The sequence below is a fragment of the Opisthorchis viverrini genome (genome assembly GCF_000715545.1).
Source record: "Opisthorchis viverrini unplaced genomic scaffold opera_v5_129, whole genome shotgun sequence".
NCBI lineage: Eukaryota > Metazoa > Platyhelminthes > Trematoda > Opisthorchiida > Opisthorchiidae > Opisthorchis > Opisthorchis viverrini.
The window spans coordinates 327,226-340,081 of NW_008751783.1; the positions used below are offsets into that span (position 1 = coordinate 327,226).

At 42.8% G+C, this 12,856-nt stretch overlaps 2 protein-coding genes across 2 annotated transcripts in view; one reads left to right on the top strand and one right to left on the bottom strand.

Moving 5' to 3' along the window:
- Nucleotides 1-12,856, top strand: part of T265_06240 (hypothetical protein) — a gene marked incomplete at both ends in the record, with an annotated part of 63,107 nt that overhangs the window by 30,966 nt on the left and 19,285 nt on the right. Inside the window, 3 exons of the mRNA XM_009171450.1 lie at nt 289-350; nt 2,870-3,022; nt 10,072-10,147. Coding sequence (XP_009169714.1) covers nt 289-350; nt 2,870-3,022; nt 10,072-10,147 — 291 coding nt within the window. The remainder of the gene's footprint in view (nt 1-288; nt 351-2,869; nt 3,023-10,071; nt 10,148-12,856) is intronic.
- Nucleotides 10,973-12,397, bottom strand: T265_06237 (hypothetical protein; the record flags this gene model as incomplete). The annotated part of the gene is made up of 2 exons (XM_009171447.1): nt 10,973-11,096; nt 12,210-12,397. The coding sequence occupies 2 exons, from the start codon at nt 12,395-12,397 to the stop codon at nt 10,973-10,975; spliced, it is 312 nt and encodes a 103-aa protein (XP_009169711.1).

Sequence of the window (12,856 nt, forward strand, 5' to 3'; positions counted from 1 at the left end):
TAAGCTTTTCTGACGTACTTACCCGCATCATAACCCGAACAGGACACCTAACGTCGTGTAGGGTTGGGGAATCAAGATTCTAGCAAAAGTTTACATCTGGAGGTTGACGTTTTAAAGAGAGTTCCAGTGAACGTCCTTGACAAACTTTGATTCACCTTATGTCCTTGAGATTGTGGGTTCTATACGATTTGTACACATTTTGTACACCACTGAGCGACTCTGTCTCATAATTTTGTTCCTTCCTTACGAAGCACTCGCTAATAACATTCTGTTTACCTGTTATTTCAGTTGCACTTGAATCTGGTTAAAATAGAGAAGGTATACAGCTTTCTGGACTATGTACAAGGAGGGTGAGTTGCCTTTTCTTTCTACGATTGTTTGCTGTCAGCTGTGTACGTAATTCGGACTTCTGAGTACATTTGGGATTTTTTGGAGCAGATGAGAGCCGGGAAGGGCACGATTATGTAGTGTCGAACAGGATACCGTTTTATTTTGTGACATTTTCTTTTCAACAGTATTTGATGAACATTCTTCCTGACCATACCAAAGCTTATCTGAAGGCACATAGGCCTGATTGTAGACTGGATTTAAATGCTTATTGGCTAGCGATTGCGGATGTTCTTTTAAGTCGAAGCTGAGGACGGACCACTGTTGACCAATTTTAAAGTTTGCTGGTGACTCGGCCCGCGATGTTTTAAAGTGTTTTGTCGCCCCAGTATGTCTGATTTTCTGTGTGTATGCAAATTAAACCCAACCACTTTTCTGTCCTACGTCTGGCACGCAGGTCTTTCTGGTTCTATGGACTACCTTACGCGCCAGTTATGGCGGATAAAAGGTGACGATATGTCTAATCTAGATAAGTTTACGACAGACTGGGTGGCTCGTGCTCCCATCTGACTGTCCAGCGACCGAAGTGTTCATAAAGTCGATCGAGTTATTTGTTTTGAATTCTCAAATGAAATGGAGAGTTGGGTGGACGAAAAGGAGACATCGTCTTCCTTGATACGAAGTTATTTCTAACATCAGTGAGACATTTAAACACCCCACTAGTTACCATATATGACAGATTCGGTTTCGATTGAGTCTCCCAGTGATGCCCTATGTGACTGGTTATCTCCACGTAAGTCGAGTTTGGTATTCCATTACGAGGTGCGGTAAGTGGGAATCTGAGGATTAGACCAACTTGGTAAAGTTCAAGAAGGGTGAAACCGGTAGTGAGCTCTCCAGGACCTTCCATCAACATAATAATTAGCGTCAAATCTATGTTGAATTTTATTCTATCATTGCAACTGAAATGCATGGCATCTACTTGCAGAATATTTCGAACTGGGAATTCAGCTGAATCTCAGGTTTATCCCCAGAAAACGCCAAATTACGTGGTAGATGGGTGTTTATGTTCACGAACGTCTCATTTGTTTGTGTTCCGGCGCATTCAGTGATAAAGATATTGTGCGAATAATGTTTATGCTTGCACAGTCGATCGATTATCCTGCAGTGCTTCATTGTATTCCTTGGTATCGACAAATTGACTAGTGAATCGTCCATCACCACGCCATCAACTTTCTAATGGCTGGGGTTCTCTAGGTGATAGTTAACACTTTTCATGTATGATAGAATACAGTCTCTTGAGACGGATCCAGAAAATGATGTACTAGTATGAGTAGTCCAAGCAGGGGGCAAATTTATGCGGATGAATTGCGAAATTGATTAAACAGTTTACTGGTTCACTAACCCAGAAACGGGAGCATACTTTAAAAACTCAGTGTATTCTGAGTGGTACACTTTCTGTGTGAGGACTGAGGGGCTCACGAATAAACTAATACTTGCTCTGGGGTGCTTTGGTTTAAATAGTCGGCTATTGCTTTCACAGTGAGGTGCACCGTAGGGAGCAGTCTTCATGAATGCCCGATGGATGGTAGGGAACACTCTTCAGGTGGGCTTACAGAGCTACGGTTTTTGATCCCAGCATTTGAAACCGAAATTTCCACGAGTATACTACGAGTAGGATGCGTGCACGACCGAAGATACCCAATAGCGTCAGTCGCTAATCAAGTCGTTCGTTTACTCAATCATCCAGACATCGAAGTTTTTCATTCCATTCAGATTATGTGCGGCAGTGATTGTCAACATCATAGAGTAGGTCAGGGATGTTTTATTTCCCGTACTCGGAGTGTTTTGCTTTTCATCAAGCTAAGGATAGGATATTATTCTACAGGTTCATTGCTATGAAACGGGTCTCAGAGATCACAAACGCATCCATTACCCTTTAATTTGCCTTAGGTCTGGAAGACGAATCAGTGAACTTTGAGGCAACTTCCCTGTAATTAATTTCAATAGTTTTCATTCAGTTTGTATCGCCGTCCATAAATACATTGCATTCTTTGTTCAAAAACACGCATATTTTATCCCCCTGTCGTTTGAGCCCAGATTTAGAAACCGTTGTTTTCTTCTAATTTCCCTCGCCTTATGCGCAACTTATAAATAAATTAAAACACCGGTTTCTCTCGGTTCGATCGAAATAAATCCCCTCATTTCGATTTCTCGGTCTGTCACAGTGCAGTTGTACCCTATCCCTTCGTACAATTATTGTTGATATCCATTTTCCAATTTACCCTACCGTGACTCCGTTAATTTTTTATTTGACAGTCGTTCGTGTTAAGCATAGAACGAGATAGTTTTGCTTTCACCTTTGCAAATTCAGAGCTGACGAGCAGTCAACGTTTTTTCCACTTCACACGTGATCCATTGGTCCCCTTCTGTTGTTCGGTTTCCTTTTTATTCGTATCAGTGATTTATTCACTTTATCCGAAGGAACAGAAATGGCTGTTTGTTTACTTTTCTCTCCGTGTATCATTTTGTGTAATTCCAGGACGGAGTTGAGTTGCTGCATAGCCATCGATTTCACGGCCAGTAACGGAAGTCCTCAAGTTCCCGATACGCTTCACTACAGTACAATTAATCATCCCTCTCAATATGCAATGGCTTTACAAGCAGTGGGCGAAGTCATTAGTGATTATGACAGGTGAGTGTAAGCAAATAGTGCTTACTTTACTATTGAACTATTCGCATATTATGCCCGCGTTCCAGTGCTGCAGGCGCATGCTTATGAAGTGATTTTCACTCTACCGTAAAGTGTGGAAATCGCTGCGTACGAAGATTGAATGAATTCCATCGAGGCTACCCAGTTCGTTTCACTTTTACGCTCCTTCAAGCTGCACGTAGGGTCGAAAGCGACGAATCTGTGTATTTCTCTGAAAAAAGTGTGCACGACCCGCTTTTATCGTATTCGTAAGAATGTTAACTCTACTTCGCTTTCAAGTGTCGCACCGATGAGGCTATGCAGAGCTGTACTCTCGAATCTGAACGTAGTGTACATAACGTGTATTTTTATCCAAGAGAAGTGTGAAAGAATAGCGCCAATTCGGTCATGCTGCAACTTACATCAGTCTCTCCCCTCGGTCGCACTGCTTGGATGCCTGCTCCGACACCATTCGCCTAAGAATGCACATAGACCGTTTACTACATCAACGGTTTGGAAGTCTCTACGAGGATGTATCTTGTCCCCTATTCATTACTGAGGACCATCTGCGGTCTCGTCGTACCAGACTACTGGTACTTTCAAACTACGAGCCTTGAAACACGTCAAAGTTTTTACCTGACACGATTTGACTGATCGATTCCAACCAGGTTTTCGTGCACCTTCTCGTCCTATCGCCTACCTAGACACGGCGCCCAACCTTAACAGCTAAGTTGCTGAGTGGCGTGATGAGAAAGCACGTAGTGACCTGACTTGGAGCAATCTGCTGGAATATGTGACGGACATGCTCTGGCTTGTGTGTCGTGCTTCACGGTCAGTAAACTCGTAGTACAACTATCAAAAGTCACAAAAGGGCTTCGGCAGAAGCTTCCAGCTGTGCATAATAATGTTGGAAAGCTTGTGTCTTTTCTTGGCGAACAGTGTATACCCTATCACGGGATCAAATTTTGGCAAGAGTGCATACGTAACCACGGCTACGTACAATTATTCCCAAACCTGCTTGCGTACAATAAGTTTAGGTATACTGTCAGCAATATTGAGCGTTCTCTTTCAGCAAAATGGATTATTCACAAGAAAAGTTAGTATACGACAAATACACTCATTTGTGTACCAGTTTGCTTTTCACTGGAGACTCGCATGAAACCCAGCTGAATCCATCGTTCATGATGTTCTTCAGCTGAATGTGCTGCACATAGACCACCTCATGTTTAGGTAGAATCATCACAGAACCACTAAACTGACCATTCCGTTCATATAAACCTAACGCTTCCCGTTCTCCTATCATCAGTGTGACTAATAGTGGTGCTTTGTTTGATCAACGAGCTTTCGCTAGCTTAGAAGTTCAGTGATCCCAGTGGCTAAACTGGGGGGTCCGAAATTCCCGGCTGATCTTTATTTCTTTCCTGTTTAATCTTGTGAGTGCTGGAAGTATAAGCCCTTTGTTGTTTATTTCTTGCCTCACTGTAGCAGTTATACCACAGCCGAACAGTTCATTTGGTTTACAGTTTGACAGTGAGCATCTTTCCTGCTGGTTTTCTGTTTCCTATCATCAGTACATATAGAGCTACGTGGTCACTCTCTCCTTTCATGAGTGCTGTTCCATTTTGATCATATGAGCGTTTAGCACACTGAAATCTAATAGGTTACATAGAAAAAAGTGGAGAGTTATGTAGTGCGGCGAAAATCTCCAGAACAATCCGGAATTTCCGTCAGTGTTCCCAAAAAAAAATTGAATGATGGCGTAACCGAGGCTCACAGCCTGAAAGCGGACTTAGATAAGCCGAATTGACACGTAACTGTGTGGTTGTCAATCCACGTAGAATCATTCCAATCTGACCGCAGTTCACAGAATCCCTCTTATGCAACTATCGTAGCATTAGCTCATCCACACAGATGGACAGAAAGTGCAGAAGACGTTCAAGAGGGATCATCACGTGAACCGAACTAGAAGAACCAAACCTTAAGCTAGACCCAAATCCACGTAAGTTTCCCCATCGGCCCAGCACTTGGCCACCCTCCATAAGACACAGAATCTACCCTGGATTCTTCAAGGCAGTCGCGTACAATTGAGTGTATTTGTCCAATTTCGGTTCACGTAGAACATGAGTTTGACGGAAACTCGAGAACTGCGTCTACCCGATGAGCTCCAAGAAGGTCGAAGCCGGTCGTGGGCTGTCGAAGAGTTTTCAGCAACTTTGTGATTAGTTTCCTTTAAGAAGCGAGGGAAACTTTATGCATATGCATCCATTCTCCATTTCCCAAACAGCAATAGCATGTGCAAACTTTCAGCCATAAAAGCTTCCCACAAGACCCAAAGTAACTACTTACAAATCGACCTTGCAGATTCTTCACCCAAATGTGTTCGCCTTTCACTACTATCGGGACGATGATTTTGTGCCACTACGTTAAAAAAGTGATCGTCTCCCGCAAAACAGAATATTTATTTGTTGGACTGATATTTTGGGCTTTTGGAAGGAGAACAGACCGGACGGCTTAGAACCCTGTAAACTCCCTGAGCGTTCAAGAACAAACCAGTGTGTATTTTTATTTCTTGGGGCTGTTTCGGCTATGACTGCTCACGCCAGTTGTAGTGTTACTCGCTTTGTGGCAAATATTCTCAATTCGAGGTTGAGCCGATTCTGCTTGTGTTTCGAGGCGCTACCCCACAATCTCTGGTTATTTAATGGAAAGTCTGCACGTACAGGTTTCCTTCACTACTTGACCTAATAAAGTCTTGAAAAAATGGGTGTTTGTTCACCTAGCCATACTGTATGCAACGTGCCAATCGCACCTTTCCCGAAATCCACGAGTGGCGTCTTTTTAAACACTGCATTTCGAGGGCAAGTTACGGACAGTCGCAAGTTTGCTTATTTCTCTAGCAAGTAACGTCAGTCTCTGGTGACAGTCGAAGGAGTACTCTGCAACTACGTGACCCTTATTGAGAATTATCACCGTTGCCAGCTATCTGACGCTACTTATCGCTGACCAGCATCGTGAATAACCAGTCTTCGAATACAGAGTGATGGATGCTTAACAAGGTCTGTGTGTTGTTTAGTTGTAAACTGTTCCCTCTTCTGAGTCTCTCTCCTTCATGCTACTTCGACTGATTGTGAAAAGCTTGGATACACTTATATTTGCTGGACGGTCGGTTTTTGGTAGAGTGGTTTGATTGCCGACAGTGGAATCGCGTTCTTTGCATGCATCTTCCCTTACATCTTCACTATAAACAACAGAATCAGACAATATGCTAAGCAGTCAAAGAGAAGGCCCGATAAGTTTTGTTCGAATAGCTGTTTGAAGAATGCGAACAGAACAATGCACCTGTTGAATTTTATCTTCCTGCAAACTCTACAGCCACGAACGACTGAAAAATGACTCAGAATGCGTAAGGCCTATCGGGGATGTCTTTTCCAGTAATTCGTTCAATAACACCAATGCAAACATCAAGCTACCATAAGGTCTTTCTGATGGAAAAACAGCGGCTTACAGCGACTGATCAGTATCGGTTCAAGAGATTGGGGTCACTTTGATTGGCTATACCTCGTAACGACTTTATCTGATGATTGTAGCTCTACCTTGAATCATGCTTGGAAATACGACCTTAGAACCGATTCTGGTCACACCAGATCGCAGTTCGTTTAACAGTTCTGGCATTCCATTTGGCGCAGATACTCTTTTCTGGTAACTGCAGGTGATTGACCCCTGTAGCTACTTCCTGGTGGAACTGAGTTTGGTGTTTTCATAGACGGCTTTACCAGTGTCCTTGTAAGCTGTCACAGTGGTGAAGCATTATGGGCGTGTGCTACAAGAAAGAATAATTGGAGCATGCTGTAACGGATGTATGGTAAATCAAAAATAGCTAATTTTTCAGCCGTTATGATTGATTCTTTGGTGACGTCTATGATTTGGTTGTACTCGGTGAAATGGTTCAGAATACGCGCGGGGTGCTTTCTGGATCGTCCAGTGTAACCGAACTGCATATATTCCCGACCCTATAACGTATTCGTTCGTATCGAGTATAACTCTATCAAATTGCTTGAAACGTTTGATATTCTGTGTACATATCTAGATAAATGGGATGGGTAGAAGAATAAAATATGGGTGGAACGGTAAAAATTCACATTGACATTTCCAGTGTGAGGGACGTTTGTAAATAAAGGCTAAATGTCGAACGTTTGAAATGTCGGGTTTCCCAGTTTACGGAAAATCTTCGTAGGTAATCAGCAAATGATCTCAATTAAGCTGAGGTTTTATCGTTTTTGAATAAACATTTATCCAGTCATTTACGGCCAGCGTTGGTCGAATCAATTCATAAACCCAATTTATACCACATGACTTCGACACGGAGAACCGTTCGGTTCAGTATGGTTAATTTCATTTTGGTAGGTAATCCCATGTCGTGAAATAATATGTAATTCACAGGTAATCTCTTCTTATATCAAACCACATCGTCTGGTTGTCTGTAAAGAACTTCGATTCTTCAGACAAGACGTCGTCTTTTTAAATGTTGCCCGTTTCTTCAATGGGAGTACCAGACTTTTGTCTGGTTAAAGCATCATAGTGTCCTCTCCTTTCCTCAATTCCTGTGGGTTTCTTTACTGATCCTGATTAAGGGCGCTCAGGTTTGTCATTTTTGCTTCAGCTCAACTCTCATCTTCAGGAAATATGGGTCCTAGACCTACAAGTTGGTCGATAAAGTTCTCAAACGGGATGATCAGATGACATGATTTGTTCGCCTGATTATGGCAAGTGGTTCGCAAAAGTTTCGCCACCAATCGAGGAGGCATTATCATACATTGTTTAATGGTCAGTTTTTCGCTTTCATTTATTCTGTTTGATAACGGCAAGTGTCGCCCACGTAATGAATGCAGCTAAACTAACTGAACAACACAAAAAGAGGACAGATAAATCACACTCCTGTGCATAAAAAGAATCTCGGAAATGACGGCAACATAAGGGAACAGTGTCCTACAAACCGGTGAGCACAATGCGAGTGCACTATCAAACCGAAGGGAAACTGGTCAGTGATGAGGATCAACATCATGTACAAGGTTCAATCCAAAGGTTGTGATGAACGCTACGTGGGACAGACAGGAAGGTTATCAAATTACCTATGGGGTTAAACAAAAAACGCAAGCTTGCTGTTAAATCGGCTATCGATTTTCACTCGTATCTATGTACGAAAGTGAGGATGGACACTAATTCCATTGAAACACCTTCCTCAGTCTAGCCCAAGCAATAACAAAGGAAGAGAGTTAATTCATGGAAGCGTGGTACTGGACCACAAAAGCCATCAACAAATATTGAAGTTGACCATGCCTACCAATCGCTAAGGACAAATGCTCCACGATCACAAAGCTCGAAATTGCACAAGAAACAGAATGAGACACGTAAAGAAGGAGTATGCGGATCCAATTTCAAATATTCGAACAAGAAGTCAAAACAACAAACTAAGGAAAGAGAATTGCTTAACACAGAAAGACGTTCGGTACCAGTCGAAATCTAGGAGCCATTACAGCATGAGAACAACTATATCAAACAGAGAAGGGCAACTAGCCAAGCAAACACCGGGTAATCGGATATTGACGCAATGCAGTTTGAATACGGACCGACAACATTAAATAATGACCACTAAAAGCAAAATCCGTCATAAGAACCAAGAGACTGAAAGGAACGCAGACCACAAGGCAACAGAAATCTTTAAACTGAAAAATCAGAACGGGAACAAAGTTTATCGGATAGAAGCCACTCAACGCATCAGTCGAATGCAAGTAATACAGAGCACAGCGTAGCACACATCGAGACAAATCACTGGGATTTGGAGAAAGGTACGCTCCAACTAACCGAACGCAACGTTAGTTATCAAAATGAGGTACACAGGCAACCGTGCACTGATGATCCCTCGACTGGTGATGACGCATTTATAAGCTAGTTACCGAGCTCCGTGAACACTTCAACAGCCACGTAATCAACTTACAGTAAACGTGTTCAAGCTACCAATACTCCGGTACATTACACGGGAGTTACAGCTTTTAGCCCAGGATGAAATGAGCTTCGACCTGATGTGTAGGTTTGACACGAAGTCGGTTCCTGGGTAGGTTTGGAAGCCGGCGACTAGTCGTTCGATTTAATTTTCCTTTATACAGTGTATGATCAGACATCTCATTTCAAAATTTGACCGAATCTCTTTCTTCTCTATTCTATTCCTTAAATATTGCTATGTTCCCAGCATGGATCTCCATAAACGGGTAGATGTTTTCTGCAGCCGGCATTTCATCTCAATTTTAGATGACTACCAATCATCTCGCCTAATCGTGAAAGTGTCTGGTAGGGGAAAGTCTACTTCAGCGAAATACACTCATTGGCAAACTAATTTGGTTTTGCGAGAGACTCACCTGGAACCCAACTGAATCTCTCGTTTGTGATGTTTCCAGGCAAATGAGTGTATTTCGCTGATTTCGTGCAATTTAGTTTCAAGTAGAACATAAGGTTGACGGAAACTCGGGTACTGGACCTACCGGATGAGCCCAAAGAAGGGCGAAACCGGTCATGGATTGTCGACGAATTTTCAAAAACATTGTGAGTAGTGCATTACGAAACTCTGCTTCATTATAGAATTTGTTGCTGGAATAGTATTGTTCCTTGTGTTTTCTCTAAACAGCATGGATTGTTAGCATAATAGTTCACAGCATAATCCTGCTTTTTATTTTACGCCTTTCCCACACAAATGGTTGGTGGCAACAAGCGTCAGTCATCCTTGTCTGCTGAAGATGGAATTTCGTATCAACCAACACTAACATGCTCCATACCAGTTGGGCAACCCCAGACCCTCAATCAAACTTTTAGCTGTGTGCCGTTCAGCCGAGGGACATTTTATTCAGCAGCAGTTCATTAGTTCGCATCCCCATTTTTCTGCACATCACGCATGAACACATGTTTTTAAGCAAATTAAACGGACCATAGCAGCTACAATTTTCCCCCGTTTTATTCTCTATTTTACTCTGTTTTTGCCGCTATTTTTCTCTCATTCGTAGCGACAATTTGTTTCCGGCATTCGGATTTGGTGCTTGCGTTCCCCCGGACAACGTAGTTTCGCACTGCTTCCCTCTCGTAAGTGCGCTCATGTCACATAGTCTTCGTTATCATCAGATTAAATCGATTATTTCCAAAAATTGATCAGTCGATTTTCCTGAATATTGGCATTTGCCTTATGTGTAACTTTTTACACTTATAGGAGAAGTAAATGAATCATTTTAAAGTGGGAAAAAGTATGTTAAATTGCTTCCTTTTCGCATCGTCCCAAGTTAGAAGTGGAACGGATGGACTATCTGGGGCATGATTACATCAGATTAAGTCACTCAGCATACCGACACAGTCGAAAATGTTAGGTCAGACACATGAAGCGTGAGGCGAGATGGCTCAGCGAATTTATTGACCGGAAGGTCCGTGGTCCAAATCCGACTTCTACCTCTCGACCTCTTTTGTTTAGGCCTGGGCAACCTGGCAGTATCCCAGCCCTCGTGGTTCCATATGGTGGTATGGCATTTAGTCTCCGAAAGGGTGCTACAGCTGAATGATTTTCAAAAGCGTGCTAGGTATTCGTAGGAGAAACGATTAGCTAAAATAATACGTCTGAAGGAAGCCACCGCAGAAAGTTGGGTTTTTGTCCTCTGTTTGGAAGGAAATGCCTATGGTCAGCAGTAGTGCGAAAGACGTGAAAATTGCTTGAAAAATGGAAGAAGGAGATTCAACAACATTTAACCGTGTTTTAACTAAAAAGTGTTGCACCTTGTACCGTACTCTTCATCAGAAGCACTGGTTATTGCTTTGAAGCGGATTTCTCTAGTTATTCGTTGAGCTAAATGACGTTTGTTAACATCCTAATTGCTTCTGTGGAATTTTCGACTGTGTTTTGCATCATCTTTATAATGTCTGCTAGTCATCAAGAACGGGGTCTGCAGGTAATTTGAGGGCGCCAATGTGGGGTCCAGATGCTGGTCGTTGAAATGGCCGCCCATCCTGGTCGGCTCGGAATAGTCCAATCATCTTCAATTCTCTCCTGGTACCAAGTAAAGTGGAGAGAGATCGTTGAGAGGGGACCGTGGATTTTTGCATAGCCATTCTAAAAACCGCCCGTAAGGAACGGTTCCCACCTCAGGTTTTCCATCTCTCAAACTGGCAAGAGTTGTAGCTGAAGTTCTACTTGACTTTAAGGGGCACCTCCTGGTACCCTGTTTTCCTTAGGACTCGAAAGATCGCTCATTGCTGAACGGATATTGGACGTCATCTAACAGCTCATCCCTGTGTCAGGGGTCAATCGAAGGTACTTTAGCTTCTCTTCGTGAATTGTACTGTGAGCATGAGCTCAGCATTACCAATCTCCTGTCCTACTTCACACATCAGGTTACTGCACATCCGAGTCAACTGAGTTAACTAGGTTTCGAGCCATCAGTGCGTCACAGTTTACGCACCCAGCAGTGCTTGTCCGTGGATTCCTGACCACAACAGCCTAATGGTATTTAGTCATATGTAAACGTTGAGAAAACGGAGCTTAGTTGTCCGTTTAACTAATGTCCTTCTAAGAAATCGGTCTGGCTTTTGGCAAACAACCGCAGGGTTAACGTACTAACCTTAGGTACCTTTCCGGAAGCATGGACACGCTGGTTGTGTTATGTCTACCAATACTGAAAAACAAACGCCATTCGGTTTTTCGTCATTCGAAGCGATGTTTATTCATTGTCATTCAGAGACTGAAACACTGGGGAACCGGAGAGGGCTCGTACGTTTAAGGTCAACGTGTCAGTATCATGTGCGGCAAGCCGCAGGAAGAAACCAGTCATAGCTTTTGGCGAGTAATGTATCGAATGCTTAACACTATAGAAAACTCTCGAACCTTGACATCCTGTCGAATGCTATCCCCATACAGTACCTGAGGTTCTCCCTAAGGAACCTCATCCTGTGATTGCAACCGCCATCCCATAAGCCTTGTTAGCGTCACCCGTCACGCACAAGAGAACTTCCATTTCGGCTAATAACCTGGGGAACTACTGTTTTTATAAAAACCACTTCGCGCTCAACCCGAACGCGTTTCCGATGTAACAAGCTTCTGTGTTGAAGAAACAGAAAGCAAAGGTTCACACCTCGCATTTTAATGATATTAGTATCAAATTACTTATTCTCCTGATTGTCTGCTGAGTCCTGTTTCCAATGGCTTTCGGTATGAACTGGGCAGTAGATGTTCTGATTTGTCATTCGTTTGAGCAAAGCACCGAGGAAATGGATGAATACAAAGTGGTCCCCACAAATGCTGAGCATGTTCTCTTGATTGGCTGCCTGTACTCCCAATCGTGGACTCTCCATAGCAAAAGTCTAAGCAGTTTCTGTGCAACTATAATGAAATGCATTATCTCACTCTTCTCAGTGTGGCTACCTCAAAGACAAGCGGATGAACTGATGCCTAACGTCATAGCGTATGGTCAAAGTAATTGCTTTACGTGTTCTGCATTCGTTTGGCGTGATGTTGGAATGAGAACCAGGTGTGGTCTGGTTGTGAGAGGGTGATGAACATACATTTATTGAACATGACGTTTTCAGAATAAGTGGAATTCATAGCATCTTGACAAGGCTGGAAAGTATGTTGGACTCAAGCTGTGGGTGATATCGGCTACTTCGAAGAATCCTCCTGTCATACTCTACACTTTTGAGTGCTAAAAATTGGTCCTATCCTCTGAAGTCGCTCTGTTTGGAAGCATTCTTCCATTTTCAGTTAGGAAGTACTTGTGACAGGACCATTTGATTCACTCTTTAAGCACTTAGGAA